At 36.8% G+C, this 22,842-nt stretch overlaps 2 protein-coding genes across 4 annotated transcripts; one reads left to right on the forward strand and one right to left on the reverse strand.

Moving 5' to 3' along the window:
• Positions 1–257: 257 nt before the first annotated feature.
• p4htma (prolyl 4-hydroxylase, transmembrane a) lies at positions 258–22,673 on the reverse strand. Its single transcript, XM_058762737.1, has 9 exons — positions 21,905–22,673; positions 20,987–21,068; positions 8,317–8,495; positions 7,353–7,443; positions 6,362–6,527; positions 2,614–2,799; positions 2,438–2,528; positions 2,155–2,260; positions 258–896 (listed from the first exon to the last, which is right to left on the reverse strand). Exons 1-9 carry the CDS (start codon positions 22,250–22,252, stop codon positions 700–702), a joined length of 1,446 nt encoding a protein of 481 aa, XP_058618720.1. The 5' UTR covers positions 22,253–22,673; the 3' UTR covers positions 258–699.
• Positions 8,411–21,110, forward strand: LOC131531728 (secreted frizzled-related protein 5). 3 transcript variants are annotated; one of them, XM_058762739.1, is made up of 6 exons: positions 8,430–8,520; positions 14,999–15,549; positions 19,976–20,154; positions 20,252–20,341; positions 20,435–20,750; positions 20,976–21,110. In XM_058762739.1, exons 2-6 carry the CDS (start codon positions 15,254–15,256, stop codon positions 20,977–20,979), a joined length of 885 nt encoding a protein of 294 aa, XP_058618722.1. In that variant the 5' UTR covers positions 8,430–8,520; positions 14,999–15,253; the 3' UTR covers positions 20,980–21,110. The 3 variants fall into 3 exon arrangements, with proteins under 3 accessions (XP_058618723.1, XP_058618721.1, XP_058618722.1); XM_058762740.1 differs by lacking the exon at positions 20,976–21,110 and having other exon boundaries at positions 8,411–8,520; positions 20,435–20,754; XM_058762738.1 differs by having other exon boundaries at positions 8,426–8,520; positions 20,252–20,750.
• Positions 22,674–22,842: the final 169 nt, after the last annotated feature.

Genomic DNA, 22,842 nt, shown 5'->3' on the forward strand with positions numbered 1-22,842 from the left:
GTGCAGAGCTGTGGGTCCCCAGGAACAAGTTTGAAAACCACTGAGTTAGAGACCTTAAGTGAAAACAATGCCCTCTTGTGGGGAACACCTGCACTTATATATCGGTGAAATCTGTAATGTGTGATTGCTGAGGTTTAATTCCTACAGAAAGTTGACCAGTGAAATCAAAAACACCACCCATTCACTCTTCTATAAGTATGAACTTATTTAATAATTAATTTAACTTACATATCTGACAATTTCTTTGCTTGAAATAGCGCATTAAAATGGAAAAAGACAACCTGTGTGTAACCAAACCTGAGATAAGACACACATTATGTGACATATATATATATATATATATATGTGTGTACACACCACACATTTGAGAAATATGAATAAATAATTAAATAAATAGCAATATGACAAATAAATAATAATTTCAATAAATATGCCACATTGAATAAAACTCTTTCATAAATAGGGAATAAATAATTTGTGCAACACCAGCAAACTATATATAAGTGAACGTTTAGCTATTATTGAAAGCAATTTCCCTGTTGAACTCATGAATATTAAATGATATGTCACCGGAGCAGGGGCTGACAGCTATATAAAGGTAAAAGCTCATGTATCTCTTACTGCACCAGCTTTTACTTTCCTAAACAAGGCTTCACATTAGCAGAAACTGATTCTAGATCAGCTGTCTGATCGTCTGGTTCAGAGGTCTTGGTGAAGGTCTCCATGCTCGGGCTTTTTGCTTTGCCCGTCTGGATGCCATGAGACCAGGCGCTGGAAGCGCTCCTGCCGCTGCTGGTCAGGGTCGATGTTCACCCACACACTTCCTGTCCATTTGAAGCCCCGAGTGACTAAGCAGTCACCGTGCAGAGAGAATTCATCCAGCTCTCCAACCCAACCTGACGGAAATACGCGAAGAACAACAATGGTGAGTTCATTAATATTCATTATGCATACACTACAATCAGAACTGGGAAGTAACTGATTACATGTAATCTGGATTACGTAATCAGATTCCAAAAATTAAGTACTTTGCATATTATTTTCACAATAGCAATAAATTATTCATAATTTATTGAATCTCCCCAATTACTCTTTTTCATATTTTAAATGCTCTCTAAAATAGCCTACTGCTCATATACACAAAGTCTTCCAGTTTGGTGGACATTTACACAGAGATCAGTCATTAGTCAGGTGGCTACACAGCATTTGACCAATGGATTTACAAAAATCATTTCAGGTTTAAGAAGTGTTTCAACATTGCATCAACTACTGATGGACACATTCATTTTTATTTGAATTATCACACAACTGGTTATTTTACTATGTATTACCGGTACTTTAGAAGGCGTTTGTCTTTCAAACACATTCAAATGCACAAAAATTCACCAACTTTTTTTGTTAACTGATCCTCTTTCACCCCCTAAGTACCCTGATATTTTCAAATACATGTTTTAATAATTAATTATCACATTTGCATGTTCCTGTTTCTCTGACATTGATTATGATCACATGAGATGCAGGGAAAAAAAAAATTTTTTAGTAAGTGTTTTATTTTGATTGATTTTAAAATGATTTATTTTAATTTAACATTTTTTATGATTTTCATTAAACTCATAAACCCCCTGCAGTTTCTTCTAGGCTTGCTGCGATACCTCATTTGCCCACCGCGGCACCATCCCCCATCGTCGTTTTGATTTTTAGTAATAAAAATAATTTCGTTCAAGCAATTGACACCAAATTGCCGCTAATTTGAAAATGCGCAAGGTGCTTTTAAAAGATATTTAAAAGCGAAGGAAATTGAGGAAAAGAGGGACGTAATGTAATGTTTATCGCACTCCGTGTTGCTAATAACAACGAATAGAATATATTTTCTTACTCGTTTATATTTTTAGATTAATATGGTGCAAGATTATCCTATTTAAATCAATGTGATAAACGAGTTAGGTCAAAAGTAATCTAAAAGTAGTCGGATTATACTACCTAAAATGTGTAATGTAATGGATTACATTACTAACTACAATTTGTGTCATGTGATCTGGAATCAGTAACGGATTACAATTTGTAAGTAGTCTACCAAGCTCTGATAAAAATAATAATAAAAAATATATAGTCACAAATACAGGAAATGGAGGCATATGAAAAAGAGAAACTCACCATTGCCATCTGAGAGGTGGTTATACCACAGCAGAGCGGTTCCAGCTACAGGTTTGACCTTCAGATTACCTTTATCACAGTACTGCTGAGAGAGATCACCTAAGACCTTAAACACACACACACACACACACACACACACACACACACACACAAGTGAAGCTGCAATAACGTCAAGTGCCTAAGATAGCTATCACAATTCAAAACCTTCTTCCTGTTGCTGCCTGGTTACCATGGCAACAGAGTTCACCTCCCCCTGTTACCATAGAAACAGGAAATGGCTCACCTCCTCCTCGTATGTCCTGTTGTCAGCCACAGGAAAGCTGGTCTCTCCACCTCCATCCACAGAGTTCAGAAGCAGCAAGACCGTCAGATACCTGTGTATCAGGTCAGATACCGCCTTTTTATTACGGCGTAACATTCAACCAAACAGATTTCAAATGTCTTATACGGTAGATGTACCTGCATGCGACCTGCTTGGAGGCGGAGTTATTAGCTGCCAGGTGTGTGTGGGCGCAGCTGCTGTCGTGATTGGTGAGGCTGCTGTCGTGGTGGGCGTGGCTGTAGCCACCCTGCTCATAACGGACGACTTCCATTGGCTCGCTGAGATCGACCAATGAGGACGGCAGTCGCGTTAAACGGGTCACTCTGGAGAAAAAATAAATAAATAGTTTGTCTATGCTTTTATCTGCATGTCTTAAACTAGCTCTACTTCGTACAATGTCTAGTACACAAATAAGTAGCAGATTTTTACCCCAAAGCAATGTTATTTCAAGAAAAATCTTCCTGCGGTGACCACAGATTAAAGAGACAGTTCACCCAAAAATGAAAATACTGTCATCAATTACGCACCCTCCAATCCTGTATGGGTGTCTTTCTGCTACAGAACACAAAACTCCTTTTACTTCTCCCTCTCTTTTCGGTTTTGTTTCAACTGGTTTTGTCAGTGAAAGTCAATAAGGAAGGCAAAAACAACCAAAAAAAAATTTTTCAATTGTTTTTGTCTGTGCATGCCAAAACAAAATAAAACAAACTGAAATAAATAAATAAATAAATGAACACAAACAAAGCAAAATGTTCCAACTTCTTTGTCCATACAAAGAAAGTCAATGTGGAGTCCAAAACAAAACAAATGTTTCAACTGTTTTTGTCTGTGCAGTCCAAAACAAAACAAAATGGGGAAAAAAAATTAACACAAACAAAACAAAATGTTCCAACTTCTGTCCATACAATGAATGTCAATGAGAAGTCCAAAACAAAGAACAAAAGAAAATGGTTCAACTGTTTTGCTTATAAAAACAAAGTCAATAAGGAAGGCAACCCAAAGTTATCATCTATACAGCAATGATTATTAATGAAAACTATAACAGTAATATGTATTTATATATAGTATATATATATATATATATATATATATATATATACACACACACATATACAGAGCTGGGTAGATTACTTACAAATTTTAATCCGTTACTGATTCCAGATTACATGACAAAATTGTAGTCAGTAATGTAATCCGTTACATTACACATTTTAGGTAATATAATCAGATTACTTTTAGATTACTTTTGATTTAACTCGTTTATCACATTGATTTAAATAGCATTATCTTGTACCATAATGATGTAAAAAATGCAAAGAGTAAGAAAACTTTCATTGTAATTAACAACGTGAGTGCACTGAACATATTACATCAAGGTTTCCCAAACTAGGGTTCGTAAAGGAACTGCAGGGGGGTTGTGAGTTTAATGAAAAGCTGACAATTAATTAAATCATAAAAAATGAAAATGAAAATAAATCATTTTAAAACAAACTCCCTTTCGAGGAAAGTCTCTTCACTTGGCGGCCATATTTGCAACGTCCCGGGAAGCTCGTACAAGACCGATCTTAATGAATGGGGGAATCCTGAAATCTCAAAAACTGCTCGCTGAACTCACAATTAAATTACATATGTCAAATCAGCAACAGAAATATGAAATTAATTGCCCCATGAAAGTTGTTTCTTATGCTCAAATAGCGTTTAAAATGCTTAATCTTCAGGCTAGACCAGGCAATGCGCATGCGGAGTCATGACGTGCTTACTGTGCATGTGCATTGGCTGGTCTAGTCAGGGCTACGTTCAGCCCCGTCAAAACATTGCAAAACGTTTTTTAAACGGAAATGTTGGTGCGTTGAACACCTTGTTCTGATGACGCAAGAGTTGCAACTATCTCAGCTGAGAAGGCCATTCTTTGTGTTCTTTCATCAGGCTCTTTTCGGAGCCTGATGAAATCGGTATAAATACGTGTTTAATACTGCAAAATACACTCGATGTTACAGTCACTGCCCTTGCCGTCTATTCTTATGTAAAGCACTTAATTACCATTGTGTATGAAATTTGGTATGTAAATAAACTTGCCTTGCAATGAAGCTAAAAATATAAACAACTACATCATCATGTTGCTATGCTATATTGTTACTATAAAACTCTTACAACAAACATGTCTTCTAATATCTTCAACTGTTGCTGCAGCGGACACATTTGTAAATGACTTTACTTGGACCCATTGTGCGAGCTGTCTCTTTAATACGGCGTGGTTTATATACATGTTGCTGCTGATGAGAAAACATATCTCAAACCCCCGTTGCACACTGTTTCCAGGAAACATGTCGTTCATCCCAGAAACCATAGCAAAACGTTGCGCATGTTTGAGCTTGAACGTGCCCCAGGTTTCTATGGAAAATTTGGCTCTTTCATTTAGAAGGTGGGACTATTTCTCCATATTGCGCGTTGCAGTTTCTCTCATTCATGAGTATAGGAGAGAACCGTCTTTGTATTTCTATAGTCTTTGTTTTAAATAAAACACTTACTAAAAAACATGAAATATGTTTGTTTACCTGCATGCCATGTGATCATTAATCAACATCAAAGAAACCATGAGCATGCAAATGTGTTACTTAATTATTGAAATATTTATTTTAAAATCTAAGGGGTACTTAAAGCAAATATATTTGGTGAATAAGGTTTAGATGAAAAAATAGTTTTGTAATGCCTGCATTACATGTAACTAAGAAATAACGTGAATATGTGCATTTTAATTAGTTATAATTAATAATACATGGTTAAAAAAACCTACAGAGTAATAATTCAAATAAAAATGAATGTGTTCATCAGTAGTTGATGCAATGTTGAAACCCTTCTTGAACCTGAAATTATTTTTGTAAATCCAGAGGTCCAATGCTGTCGCCACCTGACTAATGACTGATCTTTGAGTGAATGTCCACAAAACTGGACTATATATACATATAAAATATGTATATAATCAGTAGGCTATTTTAGAAAGGAAAATTTAAAAAATGAAAAAGAGAAATTATGGAGAATCAATGAATTATGAATAATGTATTGCTATAGTGTGGATAATATGTAATCATGTAATCTATAAAAAAGTAACTGTAGTCTGATTACGAGTATTTTAAAATGTAACTTACTCTAATTTGAAGTACTTAATTTTTGTAATCCGATTATGTAATCCAGATTACATGTAATCAGTTACTACCCAGCTCTCTCTCTCTCTCTCTCTCTATATAATATGTATATGTATTGCATGAACAATAAGCAACTGATAAATTTATCCACCCCAAAGTAAAGTATTAACAAATTTTGATGCAATAAATATAGGGTATGATTTAAAAATGAGCATCCCTCTAAAACAGAGAAAATATCTTTCACAAATCACAAACATCTACATGCTTTTCTCTTTTAAAGTGTTTATAGTGTATATAATGTGTTGTATTTGTAGGGGTTATTACAGCACAATTCTTTAACACCCAGTCTACAATCCTCTACGCCTATTCACACAGAGCGTTCTGATGAGGGGGGTTAAAAACAGGACAGAAAAAAGCCTATTACTTCTAAATTATGTTTTTTGATGTAAAAATCTTGATAACATTATAAGTGGACCTCAGGTAACAATACCAACTAAAAAACAAAGGCAGTTCATGACCCCTTTAAAGTCAATAAGGAGTCCAACACAAAACAAATTGTTCCACAGCTGTACAGGATTAGAATGATATGAAGGTGAGTAAACAATGTCAGTATTTTAATTTCAGTGTAAACTATCTCTTTAAGTGCCTTGCTGAAGTGCATGATTGTGCCGGATCGAACCAGGAACCTTTTGATTAGCAGCCCTGAGCTTTAAGCACTACTCCGCCCATCAGAAAGCCTTACCTATTTCTGATGCTCTTCAGCAGGTGGTGTGTGCCCTCTCCGAGGTAAAGTCGAGTGTGTGTGCTTCTCTGCCTGACCTTGGCATGTCCGTCCAAACCTTGGTCAGCGGCGCTGTACTGCAACACTCCACAACCGACACGCTTAAACTCCTGCAGAGACAAAACTCCTGCAAACACACACCTCTCGAAATCAGCTATAGCTTCCATGCATCATTAAGAAAGTTAATCTATTTGACCATTTAAAGCAGAAAGTCATGAAGAAAATGTGAGTGGTGCAATGCCAGTATATTGTGAGAGATATATGGTTGCTGAATATTTTTAACACATTTCTATGTGGTTGCTAGCATGTTCTAATAAGTGGTTTCCTTCAGGTCCAGGTCAACTGAGCCCATTTGCAAGTCTCTATGATATTCTGGTCTCTATATGTGGCTTGGATTCCTCCTTCATTGTAAGTCTTTGGGATTTGTCAACAAGTCGCGTGATTTGAGGAATCATTCACATATGTAGCACAAATCACAAATGAAGTTACATCCAAAGGTTTACTATTTAGGTTCAGGGATGCGCTTAAATCCTCTACCTTAGGTATGTGCAACAGTAATAGAGATGCTCACCTCAAAAACACCACAAGTAAAACATAACTGTTGATGGCAGTGTTACAATGAGCAAGGCGAGAAAAACAAGAATAGCATTTCTCTATTTTTCTGCTTTATTCACGGGTCAGTGAGTCTTCACTCTTTCCCCTCCGGAACCGAACCACAGCGGGACGCTCTCCAGACAATAGAGCAGGGGGACCGGAAGAGGGGACACTACCTCAGCAAGACTGTATGCGACCGGATGTGTGTGTGTGTAACCCCATATTAATGAGACTTTAATGAGTGACGATAGGATCCATCCGGAAGCTGCTAGAAAACACTGCATGTTGTGTCATTGTGTCAGACACACCACTCTCTCTCTTTCTCTCTCACACACACACACACACACACTTCACTTACCAGAAGGGTTGGTCTCAAGCCCGGTGTGGATTTTCCGTAAATTGTATGAGCTCAGCCAAGATCCATCAGTTGAATGGGACAGACTCAAAATCTGCAACAGAACAGATGCTTTTAATTCTGAGAATATTCATTTTATTACTGTTTTACTCAGTATTCCCAAGAACAGAATTCTGTCAACATTTCCTCACTCTCTTATTGTTCTGTATTGTAAATGTATTATTTTCTTTCGTGGAACAAAAATGAGTGATTAAGCTTTCAAAGAAGCACTGAAGAAGATATACAATGTATTTATATACACCGAATGTAGGGGTGTGCTATAGTGACAAAAAATAATATCTCTGTATTTTTAGAGATTTTGTCGATAACTATAGTTAAACAATATTTTGCTGAGTGTGTTTATGTGCTGGCAATTTGGCTGGTTTAGGCCTGTTACAGATAAAGTAATAGGACACAAAAAACCGCCAGTAGGTGGCGGCAAGTCCCTCTTTATGAATGATTCATTGAATCATTCATAAATAGGATTAAGTAGGATAGGATTTTTGTTCAGACCAATGCGAAAATCGTATTGTTGTAAATCTTAACCGGTCGATGGAAAATAGGCTACCTTGTTATCAGAAGTGTTGAGATTTTTAGAATGCACATTAGCTTATGTAGAACTGTTTATGGAGCAGATAAAAATTAATTTTCCATTCTGACTTAATCCTATTTATTAAAAAAATAAATAAATAAAGGCTGAAATGTTATCATTTTATTTGAAAAAATGGTCAAAACTTGATTTGAACATGTAGTACGTTTTATTTCACTGTTTATGCAAACAAAAAGTGCATAGTGCTGCTAATTTTATTTGTTGGCTTTTGTCATAAAACTTGGTAAAATGATTTCATTGTGTATATCAGTTCTTAATATTTCCAGCACATTTTAACAATGCAGTGTATAACAGTGTATGTCAGTTGCTCTGACACACCTCCTCTCTCTGCAGAAGGCCATCTTGGTTGAGGTCGAGCAGGCTGAAGAGCTCGTCTTGAGTGAGCTGCTCCTCCTGGCTGTCCGGTGACATGAGGAGAGAGCTGTGGGTCAGGCCCTTCAGCTGGGCCAGCTGCATCACCACGCTGCTCTCCTCCACACTCAGGAATCCTGGGATCTCTGAAACACACGTCAACACGCCAATGTCAGTCTGCATACTGCATATACACCTTCAGTAGTGGTCAGAATTGTCGGCACCCTTGGTAAATATGATCGAAGAAGGCTGTGAAAATTAATCTGCATTGTTAATCTTTTTGATCTTTTATTTAAAAAATTCACAAAAATCTAACCTTTCATTGGATAATAAGAATTTAAAATGGGGGGAAATATCATTATGAAATAAATGTTTTTCTCAAATACACGTTGGACACAATTATTGGCACCCCTAGAAATTATTTTCTTATGAGTAAAATATCTCTGAAGTATATTCCCATTCATATTCACAATTTTGAGAACTCCGGGGTGATTATGAACATGAAATTATCCAGCCATGGCTTCATGAAAAATTCTCCTCGCTCATCCAAAAACAAACTCCAGCATATTCAAGATGGGTTTGGTGAAGACAGGGATAAAAAGTACCCCATGTGTTCAATGAAATATACTGCTGTATTTTTGAAGTTGTGGGCCTATATTTCTGCTGGAGGTCCTGGACATCTTGTTTAGACACATGGCATCATGGATTCTATCAAATACCAACAGATAAAAAAATCAATAAGTGACTGACTCTGTTAGAAATCTTATATTGGGCCATGTTTGGATCTTCCAACCGTACAATAATCCAAACACAAACCTCAAAAACAACACAGAAATGGGTCACTGAGCACAAAACCAAGCTTCTGCTGGCCATTCCAGTCCTCTGACCTGAACCCTGTAGAAAATGAGTGGTGAACTGAAGAGAAGAAGCACCAACATGGAGCTGGGAATCTAAAGGGTCTGGAGTGATTCTGGATGAAGGAATGGTCTCTGATCTCTTGTCAGGTGTCTCTAACCTCATCAGGCATTATAGGAGAACATTTAGAGCTGTTAAACTGGCAAATGGAGGTTTCAAAAAGTATTGAATAAAAGGGTGCCGTTAATTGTGGCCAATGTGTATTAGAGAAAAACATTTATTTCATAATGATATTTCCCCCCAATTAAAATTCTTATTATCCAATGAAAGGTTAGATCTTTCATTTTTTTTAAATAAAAGATCAAAAGGATTAACAATGCAGATTAATTTCCACATCCTTCTTTGATCATATTTACCAAGGGTGCCAATATTTTTGGCCATGACTGTATATATCCTATACTGCATAATACAATGGCATGCGAAAGTTTGTGAACCCCTTGCAGAATCTGTGAAAATGTGAATACTTTCAACAAAATAAGAGATCATACAAAATGCATATTTTTTTTTTTTTTTTTTTAGTACTGTCCTGAGTAAGATATTTGACATAAAAGATGTTTACATATAGTCCACAAGACAAAAACAAATTGCTGAAATTAATAAAATAACACCCTTCAAAAGTGGGAACCCTTGGTTCTTAATACTGTGTGTGGTTCCTTGGATGATCCACGACTGTTTTTTTGTTTTGTGATGGTTGTTCATGAGTCCCTTGTTTGTTCTGAACAGTCAAACTGAGCACAAATCCTCCATGTCCTGCAGATTCTTCAGTTTTCCAGCATCTTTTGCACATTTGAACCCTTTCCAGCAGTGACTGTTTGATTTTGAGATCCATATTTTCACACTCAAACACAACCATTAAAAAAGGTTCAAACATTCACTGATGCTCCTGAAGGAAACACGATGCATTAAGGGGTGAAAACCTTTTGAATTTGAAGATCAAGGTAAATTGTACTTAATTTGTCTTCCCGGGAAACATGCAAGTATCTTCTGTTGCTTCCGAAGGGCAGTGCTAAATGGAAGAAATTATATTTCAACAAAATAAGAAAAATTTGGACCTCTTCATTGTGTTCAAAAGTTTTCACCCCCCAGCTCTTAATGCATCGTGTTTCCTTCTGGAGCATCAGTGAATGTTTGAACCTTTTTTAATAGTTGTGTTTGAGTCCCTCAATTGCCCTCAGTGTGAAATACACACTACTGTTCCATAACTTGAGATCAGAAAGATTTTTTTTTTAATTAATACTTTTAAGGCAAACTAACATGGCAAATGTTCCTCCATGATGCTAGTATGGTAAGGTGAATGCCAGAGCATTGCTATGTGATTGCTAGGGTGTTGCTTACAGTCTTCTCTGTTCTGGGTATCAGCTGAAGATCCCAGCACACGTCCTAACAATGTGTTAAGAGAGTCTTAAAGGCTGGCATGATTTCAGACTATCTGTGTTTGATCTATTGTAGCAGTAAGTGTCTGTGGGAGGCAGACAGAGAGAACGTCAATGAGGGGAGAACATTATGAGATTAGACTCCAGGATTAAAGGATCACACTCACACTATGCAGGCTAATCAACAGACACTGCAAATAGGTGTTAATGTAATCAATTCTCATTTGGTGAGAACCATCATTCCCAGGTGAACGTGAAGATACAGAAGTTGGTAGTAAAAAACAGTCTAGTTGCATAAACACACCTACTATCTTAAGACGGTTTACCTTAAGAACTAGTTTGACCAGCTAGTGGTTAGCCAAGGGCAATCGTCTTACTTTTCGGATTCAAATTAGACTAATTTTCTCTTTTATGTAACTGACTTGAGTAATGACTAGCCTTACAGAAAAACAATTAGATGACTAAATTCTATGACTAGTTTAATCAGTTTATGCAACAGGCCACAGACATTTGGGCTAAATCTCACTATCTTAAAGATTTGAAAGTTGTATGCTTAAATGTTTGAATTTGTTTTGTAGAGAAATGTAAATGTAAGCATATGAATATATTTACAAAGCAAGTATATTAATACAGGAAAATGTTTTTGGTGATAATAAGCAAATAAATAAAAAATAACATATTTATTTGTAAATACTCTTTGTAAATAAATAAATGATTTTCCCCATAAATATCATTTGCAAATAAGTGTTTTTATAAATATTATTTTATAAAACATAAATACACAAATATTTTTTTATAAATATTAATATGCAATTAAAAGGGTTTATATAAATATTGTTTGCAATAAATAGTTTTAATATAGTTTGCAAATAAATAACTAAATATTTTTACAACTATTATTTGTAAAAATAAATATTTTATAAATATTAATATGGAATTAAATAAATATTTCTATTAGATATTTGCAAATAAACTGATGATTTTATAAATATTATTTGAAGATAAATACATATTTTATATATATTATTTACAAACAAACGAACATATACAGTGGTGTGAAAAAGTGTTGGCCACCCTTTGCAGCAGCAACTGCAAGCGTTTGCGATAACTGGCAATGAGTCTTTCACATCGCTGTGGAGGAATTTTGGCCCACTCTTCTTTGCAGAATTGTTTTAATTCAGCCACATTGGAGGGTTTTCGAGCATGAATGGACTGTTTAAGGTCATGCCACAGCATTTCAAAAGGATTCAGGTCAGGACTTTGATTTGGCCACTCCAAAACCTTAATTTTGTTTTTCTTGAGACATTCAGAGGTGGACTTGCTGGTGTGTTTGGAATCATTGTCCTGCTGCTTAACTCAAGTGCTCTTGAGCTTGAGGTCACAAACTGATGGCCGGACATTCTCCTTCAGGATTTTCTGATAGAGAGCAGAATTCATGGTTTCATCAATTATGGCAAGTCATCCAGGTCCTGAAGCTGCAAAGCAGCCCCAGACCATCACACCACCACCACCATGTTTGACTGCTGGTATGATGTTCTTTTTATGAAATGCTGTGTTGGTTTTACGCCAGATGTAACGGGACAACACCTTCCAAAAAGTTTTGTCGCATCAGTCCACAGAATATTTGCCCAAAAGTCTTGGGGATAATCAAGATATTTTTTGGCAAATGTGAGACAAGCCTTTGTGTTCTTTTTGGTCAGCAATGGCTTTTGCCTTGGAACTCTCCCATGGATGCTGTTTTTGCCCAGTCTCTTTCTTATTGTTGAATCATGAACACTGACCTGAATTGAGGCAAGTGAGGCCTGCAGTTCTTTAGATGTTGTTCTGGGTTCTTTTGTGACGTCCTGGATGAGTTGTCTTTGTGCTCTTGGAGTAATTTTGGTAGGCCGGTCACTCCTGGGAAGGTTCACCACTGTTCCAAGTTTTCTACATTTGTGGATAATGGCTCTGACCGTGGTTCGCTGGAGTCCCAAAGCCTTAGAAATGGCTTTATAACCCTTTCCAGACTGATACATGTAAACTATTTTGTTTCTCATCTGTTCTTGAATTTCTTTAGATTGCGGCATGATGTGTTGCTCTTTAAACATGCTTCACTTCGTCAGACAGGTTCTGTTTAAGTGATTTCTTGATTCAACAGGTCTGGCAGTAATCAGGCCTGGGTTTGGCTAGTGAAATTTAACCCAGCTTTCTAAAATAATGTGGTTAATCACAGTTCTTTCATGATTTAATTGGAGGGGGCAATTCATTTTTCACGTAGGGCCAGGTAGGTTTGGACAGCTTTTTTCCCTTAATAAATGAAATGATCATTTAAAAACTGCATTTTGTATTTACTTGCATTATCTTTGTGTAATATTAAAATTTGTTTGATGATCTGAATCTTTTAAGTGTGACAAATATGAAAAAAATGTAAAAATCAGGAAGGGGTCCAACACTTTTTCACACCACTGTATGTTCTTCGTTTTGGTTTACTATACAATACTTCAAAAATAATTTTGAAAATAATAATAATAATAATAAAGAATGAGTGGGTGTATCCAAATGTTTGACTAGTACTGTATATATTAAGACTGGTTTAATCTGGGTAATGGACACATTTTTAAATGGCTAAGATTAGAGCAGAGGCCATTAAGTTGGCAAATATAATAAATTGCGCCCATCCCCCTCTTTGAGACTCATGGTATTGCCTGACCCATTGAGAGTGTTAATGAGACTGTGCCATTAATGTGTTCCGGAGGGGGCCATTGTTTCTCTGGGATGGGTGAGAGTGCTCAGTGATTTAGATCGCTGTATATAGGTTTCAGCATTAACTACCACTGTTATTGTTCAGCATCATTCAAATGCAGACAACGCATAAACATATACACGCACAGATACATGCGCTCTTCATAAAGCTCTTCCGCATGGTTTGTCGGCGAGAGATGCGGTCTCTCTAATTCATTAGATGGGATGAGGGGAAAGAAAGGGTCCTGGGAATGAAGTGGACAGGAAGTGAGGGCCATTTTTGGGGTAGACATTGTGTAGTGCTCCCAGCAGGGGAAGAAAAACTCCTGAGCATCACACACGCACAGACGCCGCTCCAGCCCTCTCACACTTACACACTTCCTTTCACACACCTCTGTCACAGCCAGGCCTTCTTAGAGCTTTACACTTTCACTGGCTGACCGTTCCCAAAAACAACTTCTCATACAGTGAACACAAAAAACATATCCAAATACATTTACCTACACACAGAAAAATAAGGGTTTAAAATGGTACCTTTTTGGGTACAACAGCTTGTCCCTGGAGCAGTACCCTTAAAAGGACATATTTGTACCTTTTTTACCCTAATAGGTACATATTAGTACCTTAGAGTAGTAATACATACCCTTAAGGTACTAATATGGACCTATTAGGGATAAAAAAAAAAAGGTACAAATATGTCCTTTTAAGGGTACTGGCTCCAGGGACAAGCTGTTGTACCCAAAAAGGTGCAATTTTAAACCCTTATTTTTCTGTGTATCCATCTAATCATCTACTTATTTATCCAACCATTTATCTATGCAACATTTATCTATCCAACATCCATCCGTCAGTCTGTATATCTATCCATTTACCTACACAACCATCTTTCGCAATCTATCTATCTGTTAGTTTATCTATCCATTAATTTACCTAACATCTATGAATCCATCTATTTAGAAATGTATCTATCAATTTATATAGCTACCATTTATCTAGAAATGTATCTATAATTTTTTCTCTCACAATTTATCTGCCCATTTATCTATCATCTATCTAGAAATGTATCTATCCATTTATATATCTACCATCTATTTGTCTAACCACCCCTCTTGCAATTTATCTATCTCACAATCAATCTATCTTGCAATTTATCTATCCATTTATCATCTATATCTATCTATATTGAAAAGTATCTATCAGTTTATATATCTACTATCTATCAAACATCTATCTTGTTTTGAAATTGATCTATCCATTTATATATCTAACCATCTATCTATCAATCTATATCTATCTATCTTGCAATTTATATCTATCTGTCTGTCTGTCTGCGTGTTTGTCTGTGTGTGCGCGCGTTTTTGTGACAAATGAGGACATAAATTTCAAAACGCTTATAAATCACACAGAATGGAGTGTATTGAAAATCTGAAAAGCACAAAGTCTCCTGTAAGGGGTAGGTTAGGTGTAGGGTTGGTGTAGGACAACAGCACATACAGTTTGTACAGTATAAAAACCATTACACCTATGGGATGTCCCCACTTTTCACAAAAACAAACGTGTGTGTGTGTGTGTGTGTGAGAACACCTCCTCTGGCTCGTGGGTAATCTGTTGTGCTATATTATCATAATCACACTCCTCAGGAAAGAAGAGAGGAAAAGGAAGTGTGTGGTAAAGTGGAGCTCACTGTTCATCATCTCCAGCTGAGAAACGGAAGAATCAGCACCCCACACACAGTCACACATACACACCCTCCCTAACCAATCCACTCCCACGTCCTACAAAGTCCCGCCCTCTCCCAGATGGGCCTCAGGCAGTGGTGTATAAATACACCTATTACTGATTTACCCTGACACTACCTTACGCTGATCTTCCAGCTCTCTGACGCTCTCTGGACTATGATGCTGACAGTGTCTGCTCTACTGCTGCTCCTGCTTGGCCCTGGCATCGGTGCCGTGCCCAGCGGACTCTGGGAACACCAGGGATCCTCTCGTTGCGTGCCCATCCCAAGCAACATGGCCCTGTGCCAGGGTCTGGGCTACAACAACATGCGGATGCCCAACTTGCTGGGACACGAATCTCCAGCTGAAGCGGTGCAGCAGAGCACCAGCTGGCTGCCGCTCCTCGCCCGAGAGTGCCACCCGCATGCCCGCATCTTCCTGTGCTCGCTCTTCGCTCCTGTGTGCCTTGAGAGGTAAGACTTCCTTATAATAGACTGACTCTCAGGGATCAGTTGTGGCTTGTGTTTAGCATTACATAGCATTTAAATCAGTTAAATGATGTCTTTATCATGCAAATGTGTACTAATGTGTATGTTAAGTGGAAGTGGAATCATCTCCAATGAAATGACAATATAGCAAGACAATACCCTTGCTTAAGCAAGAATGTGTTTTAAAATGATTAATCCTCTTGTTGTGTTTTGGTCATTGTGATACATGGATAAATTTATTTTTCTAGTTGGTAATTAATGTTATCGCATTGGACTAAAACTTACTGACTTGGCTCACACATGGTCTAACAACATCAAAACAAAAACCAAGATTAATAAAATAAAAATAAATATCCAATAAAAATAATAATTTATAATTACAATTAAATATAATAATTTATTTATTTATTTTTTAAGAGTTTTTACCTGCTTTACCACACTTGTGTTTCTGGTCAGAAATGACTGTCCTACAAAACAATTGCTTATAAATCTCTCTATTATGCTTTATCTTTTTTTGTCAACTTGTTTTCTTTCAATAATTTTTCATGTTTTGTATTTATTTTTTGAAATCGATTGATCAGAGGCCTCACTAATCTGAGTTTACGCACCTCAGTATTTGACTGAATATTGCCGGAATAATGCACAAATACAGCTTTTTTCCTGTTTTTCACTCAATCTGAGGTGCATAAGCTCAGATCAGTGAGTGTTATAACCAATAATTTTCAAAAATAATTACAAAACCTGTGTTGACTAAAAGAAAACAAGTTGACAAAAAAAAAAAATGAATCCAACATTTAGTCACAATATAGCAAAATGTGAGATTTACATCCTATTTTTAAAAGGCCATTTTTGATCAGAAAAAAAAAAAAAAAAAAGATTTTCCGCAACTAACAAGGGTAAAATCAGTTCAATTTAATTTCAAAATATAAAATATATGTCTTTTAAAACGTGATCTACTGGCAAACAAACAAACATATACATATAGACACACACGGCCAAAAATATCGGCACCCTTGGTAAATATGATCAAAGGAGGCTGTGAAAATTAATCCGCATTGTTAATCCTTTTGATCTTTCATTTTAAAAATTCACAAAAATCTAACCTTTCATTGGAGAATAAGAATTTAAAATGGGGGGAAATATTATGAAATAAATGTTTTTCTCTAATACACATTGGTCACAATTAACGGCATCCTTTTATTCAATACTTTTTGAAACCTCCATTTGCCAGTTTAACAGCTCTAAATGTTCTCCTATAATGCCTGATGAGGTTAGAGGACACCTGACAAGGGATCAGAGACCATTCCTTCATCCAGAATCACTCCAGACCCTTTAGATTCCCAGCTCCATGTTGGTGCTTCTTCTCTTCAGTTCACCACTCATTTTCTACAGGGTTCAGGTCAGAGGACTGGAATGGCCAGCAGAAGCTTGGTTTTGTGCTCAGTGACCCATTTTTGTGTTGTTTTTGAGGTTTGTGTTTGGATTATTGTACGGTTGGAAGATCCAAACATGGCCCATTATTGATTTTTTATCTGTTGATATTTGATAGAATCCATGATGCCATGTGTCTAAACAAGATGTCCAGGACCTCCAGCAGAAATATAGGCCCACAACATCAAAAATACAGCAGTATATTTCATTGAACACATGGGGTACTTTTTATCCCTGTCTTCACCAAACCCATCTTGAATATGCTGGAGTTTGTTTTTGGATGAGCGAGGAGAATTTTTCTTGAAATGTGGAGATGTTGGAGCTGTTTGATATTTTTTTTAACCCCGAGACTCAACTATTTTCTGCAATTCTCCAGCTGTGGTCCTTGGCCTTGAGTCTTTGGCCACTCAAACTCTCCTTCTCACCGTGCATTAGGACGATATAGACACAAGTCCTCTTCCAGGCAGTTTTGTAACATTTTATGTTGATTGGAAATTCTTAATTATTGCCCTGATGGTGGAAATGGGAATTTTCACTGCTCTATCTCTTTTCTTAAAGCCACTTCACTAATTTGTGAAGCTCAATTATCTTTTGCTGCACATCAGAAATATATTCTTTGGTTTTTCCCATTGTGATGGATGATTAAGGGAATTTGGGCTTTGTTTTCCCTCCTATTTATATTTCTGTGAAACAGGAAGCCATGGCTGGATAATTTCATGTTCATAATCACCCTGCACTGCTCCAAATTGTGAATATGAATTTGAATATACTTCAGAGATATTTTACTCATAAGAATTTCTAGGGGTGCCAATAATTGTGTCCAACGTGTATTTGAGAAAAACATTTATTTCATAATGATATTTCCCCCCATTTTAAAATTTCTTATCATCCAATGAAAGGTTAGATTTTTGTGAATTTTTTAAATAAAAGATCAAAAGGATTAACAATGCAGATTAATTTTCACAGCCTTCTTTGATCATATTTACCAAGGGTGCCGATATTTTTGGCCATGACTGTATACTGATATATATATATATATAGGAGGGAAAACAAAGCCCAAATTCCTTAATCATCCATCACAATGTTATATAACATTGTGGTGGATGATTAAGAATTTGGGCTTTGTTTTCCTCCTATTTATATTTCTGTGAAACAGGAAGCCATGGCTGGATAATTTCATGTTCATAATCTCCTGCAGTGCTCCAAATTGTGAATATGAATGGGAATATATTTCAGAGATATTTTACTCATAAGAATTTCTAGGGGTGCCAATAAGACATTATATATATATATATATATATATATATATATTAGTGCTGTCAATCGTTTAAAAAATGTAATCGCGTTAATTATAGTCACGGACTGTGATTAATCATGATTAATCACAAATTTAAAATACTAGGATTAACCTGTAAATGTGTTGAAATAAAGAAATGCATGACAAACTAGTTTAAGGAAAAATAACCTTTCACACCTCCAGGTATGAGACATAATCCTTTATTATTCTTTTATCATTATTCTTTTGTTTTTATTCAGCCATTATCAGCCTTTATACTGATTTACCAAGCCACATTGCTTCAATCCCAGTATACATTTACCCAGCTATTATCAAAAGTATTTCTAAATAAATACAACAAAACATTTTCTTGTGGCCTTATGTGAAGTAACGTTATTATGACAAAATGCATTATGAAGAAGAATTGGACCTGTTCTGCAGCTGCATTAGAGCTAACATTAGCATCATGCTACATAAGACAATTTATGAGATTAATAGTACACTTTTACTCAGAACTTCCTTTTACGATCACGTGTGGAATTCGGTTGTTTACGGTCATTAAAATATGCTATTTATAGCCTTTTATATCGCTGCACAAATTACCATTCCAAATGTACACATTCTCTCAAGAAAATCACATTCAAATATCCTATCGTAATCGTGTGTTTATTATCTTATATAATCTATATTGGCTGTTGTCATGTTTATTTCTGCTGTGTAAAAGCCTTAACATGTGCTCTGCTGAAACTCACGTTGTTTGATGTTACAACCGCCTCTCCGTTCTTAAGTTGCCAGAGATACATTCCAAGAATAATACACATTAGTAAAAGGATATATTTTAATTTTTATGTGTCTATATACACTTTGGGCGGCCGCAGTACATTATAAAAGTAGCCCAAAAAAAATGCAACCCACGGCTCTGTAATTTTTCCCGCGACTGTATTTTCAAAATAGCCCACTTGTGTCGTTACCCTGGCAACACTGGTGCTGTCCCCTCATCACACAATGATAGATAACCTCCCGCGCTGCGATGACGGCAAGAAGTTGCGGTCAAACCTTATCAAATGATTAATTCGCGTAAAAAAAAAATATTAACGCGTTAAAATTTTCTGATTAATCGCATTCGTTAACGTTGACACCCCTAATATATATATATATATATATATATATACATATGCATACCTGCTAAAACAAAATAAAACAATAGAAGCCCAATAGAAACCATCACAGAAATTCCAATGGTTTCCATTAAAATACCATTATAAACCATTAGCTTTTTCCAGTAAAATATTATTATTTTTTACAAAATTATTTTTTGTAGTGTTTTTTGGGCAGTTTTCCAGTAGGATTTAACATCCCACCAATAGAAGCCATCACATACCAGTAGACACCATTATAGTTTCCATTAAAACCAATACAATTCCCATTATAACCATTAAAATCATTACATTTTCTATTGTGTTTTGGGCAGGGTTCTATTGTTTTTTTCAGCAGGGTATATACATACATATATATATATATATATATATTATACACACATACATACAATTTTACTGCAATTGGCCAACAGTGAATATATTTGTCAGGCTGTGGGCTAAGAAACCTCTCATCTTTATGCTACTTTTCTGCATCAAATCATAACAAAGCTCTTAACAGTGAGTGAATTGTAATGTTTCTCTCATGGCTTCGCCTCTGGCCTTTCAGGATCATTTCACCATGCAGGAGTCTGTGTGTGTCGGTGCGGGACAGCTGCGCCCCCATCATGAACTGCTACGGTTACCCCTGGCCTAGAATACTACAGTGCGACCAGTTTCCCAAAGATCACCTAATGTGCATTTCCTCAGTTGCGCATATGCAAAACGGCACCAGCAATGACGGTCGAGGTGAACAGAGATCTTTCTTTTTTTAACATACATATTTTTTCAAAGCAATGCAGACAGAAACAATGCTGGTGAAACTGATTTTTGTGATTGGTTTCAGTGGTGCCGCGTGCGAGCTGCACAGACTGTGAGCTGGAGGAGGCCACGTCAACCAAAGACCTGCTCGACCTCTTCTGTAAAAGTGACTTTGGTAAGAAACTCTACTTTTTGCTAATTCGCAACAACCATAAATTGTTAATGCTGAAACTCCATGCTCATGTCTTTCTTTCTCTCTCTCCGCTAGCGGTTAAAGTGCGTCTATCCAAGCTGAACTCCAGTAGTTCTGTCCTGACGATGTTCTCCTTGGGCCCTCGGCTGGAGGTCCTAAAGCACGGCCCACTGCTGGGAGGGGAAATGAGAAGCCGTCTGACACTGTGGCTGGAGCGGGACGCCACCTGTGTGGGCAACCTGACCCGCAACCATCCTGACGGGGGGACGTTCCTGCTGACAGGCACTGTGACGGGCAAGAGACTGCTGGTCACGAAAGCGTTTAGCTGGGGAAAACGCCAGCGGCACCTCAACCAAGCAGCGCGCAAGTGGAAAAGCCATCGGTGTAGAGGGTAGAGTTTCAGAAAACGTACCTCAGAGTGTTCATAATGGTGTAAATAATAGAAGAGCCTTGTACTATATTTTTAAATCTTAAGATATTAAACTTTTTCAAAAGTTTTTTCTTAAACGAGAGTCTATGTGTCCATTTTCTGTCATAAATTTCAGGGTCACTTTTACATCTGTAATTAATGACTTGAACCCAAAACACAGAGTTATATAAAAATGTATCTCTACAGATGAAACTCACCAAACAGCAGTGGCTTCAAGCTGAGGGTGCGCATGTTATGGGTCCGGTCAGGAACCAGAGAAACTCTTTGCACATGTCCAACCTGAGCAGAAAAGATATAACATCCCCTGGATTACACACACAGACACAGAGCAGCATTACTCCATGAAAAGAGTGCCTTAAGTGATGGAATAAAGCTAGCATCAACTTTAATGTCATTAAATGCATTTTTTAAACTTATCAACACATTTTTAACACAATTTATAAACGTGATTATTTCAATTCTAGGTAGTAATACATTGCCTTTGTTATTTAGACTTGTGTTGTAATGGAATTAAATGTTGCCTTAGGCTTATTTCAGTTCACTTAGTAGCTGTGTTGTAGTACTAAAATTTATAAAACAAAATCTGAAATAAAGTCAAAGCTACATTGATATAGCTTTAGAGTTTTAGCAATAATAGACTGTAAACCTGATATTGTTTGACCATAAAAGTTTCTCGCCTATTAAATAGCCACAGAAGCTAGAATTGTCAAAAGCAAACTAAGATGAAAACTGAAAATATAATATAAAATATAAATGCTAATTCAAAATCTTAATAAATACTAAAACAGCAATGCCCCCAGTGGGACGCATATAATAAAAATGCGAACATTTTCTGTCTGAAAAAAAAAAAAAAAAGCTTAAAATTGCAAAAAATTTAATTTAATGTTTTATTGAATTCTTTGTCTCCAGCCTTATTGTTTTAAAGTTTTGAATAAAACCTTTTTCTACATTTAAAATGAAATGAGAGCGGAAGCAAAAATAAACATAATTTTTAAAAATGAAAAAAAAATAATAATAACACCCTACTTTCTCATATATTTTTTTTAATGAAAAGGAAAATCAGAATAAGACAGAAACATATGATATCAGATAACAGTGAATAACAGAGCATGTACCCTGATGCCCTCCAGGCGCGGCAGATGGAAGGAGAGCTCGGGGCTCAGGTTTGCTGAGGATGGGGTTTGGTGGTGCTCAGTAGGCATGGGTCGAGGGGCACTAGCACTCTTCTCCAGGGGTACATCCTGCTCCCCAGACCCCGTGTTATAGTGCACATAAAGCAGCAAAGCTATGATGTTTATTATATAGAGGTGGAAGAAGGCCATGACCACCACGAAGTAAGCCCTGGAGCAGACGCTGCTCTTCTGGATGTGGATTCGCTCGCGGCCGCCTCGGTGTCGCAGTGGAGGGAGGAAATGATGGGACTCCCCCTCGAGCCCAGACAGACAGTCCTCATACTCATCCATCTCCTAAATCACTGCCCCGCCAAGCATTGCCCTGATCTAACCTCTCATTCACAGCCAGCGGAGGTTACCTGCTTTGACAGCTGCTCACAGACATCACAGCCCCGAGCTAACACACGCCTACATAGCGGTTCAGATGCAGGTATTGGCCACTCGTTTATTAAAACGGTCACCGTGTGCGGAGATAAGGATCTGTGCAGGAATGTCTTCAGATTTAGGAAGATGTCAGCTGCTTCACAGCGCTCGTATAATCCAGTGGGCGATCAAATCTGACCAGTCATACACATAACAGATTAATTATACCAATAAAAGCGGGGAAAACGCACGATTCCTTTATAAACGAAGAAGGAAAATAAGAACAGCGTTTATATTCGTCTGTCATTTGCCCTACAAGCGACGCGAAGCAACCGACGCTAAGCTACAAATACCGAGTCTTAGGGTCATTTCAAAATAAAAGCTGGGCGGTTTGTCTTAGTTTTTTTTTTTGTTGTTGTTGACAAAATAGCTAGATTTTGCGTCATTTTTATTATATATAAATACTGATAATTACCTACTGTAACTGTTTGTTAAAATACTGATGAGAGTATTATATA

The sequence above is a fragment of the Onychostoma macrolepis genome, chromosome 23 (assembly GCF_012432095.1).
Source record: "Onychostoma macrolepis isolate SWU-2019 chromosome 23, ASM1243209v1, whole genome shotgun sequence".
In the NCBI taxonomy this organism is placed as follows: Eukaryota; Metazoa; Chordata; class Actinopteri; order Cypriniformes; family Cyprinidae; genus Onychostoma; species Onychostoma macrolepis.

Excerpts from the sequence above, each read along its gene's own strand:
- p4htma (XM_058762737.1), bottom strand. The coding sequence starts at position 22,252 with ATGGATGAGTATGAGGACTGTCTGTCTGGGCTCGAGGGGGAGTCCCAT. Across the intron at positions 6,528-7,352 it reads GCTTGAGACCAACCCTTCTG|GAGTTTTGTCTCTGCAGGAG; the intron begins GTAAGTGAAGTG and ends GTGTGTTTGCAG. Across the intron at positions 2,261-2,437 it reads ACAGGACATACGAGGAGGAG|GTCTTAGGTGATCTCTCTCA; the intron begins GTGAGCCATTTC and ends TGTGTGTTTAAG.
- LOC131531728 (XM_058762738.1), top strand. The coding sequence starts at position 15,254 with ATGATGCTGACAGTGTCTGCTCTACTGCTGCTCCTGCTTGGCCCTGGC. Across the intron at positions 15,550-19,975 it reads GCTCCTGTGTGCCTTGAGAG|GATCATTTCACCATGCAGGA; the intron begins GTAAGACTTCCT and ends CTGGCCTTTCAG. Across the intron at positions 20,155-20,251 it reads CACCAGCAATGACGGTCGAG|TGGTGCCGCGTGCGAGCTGC; the intron begins GTGAACAGAGAT and ends GATTGGTTTCAG.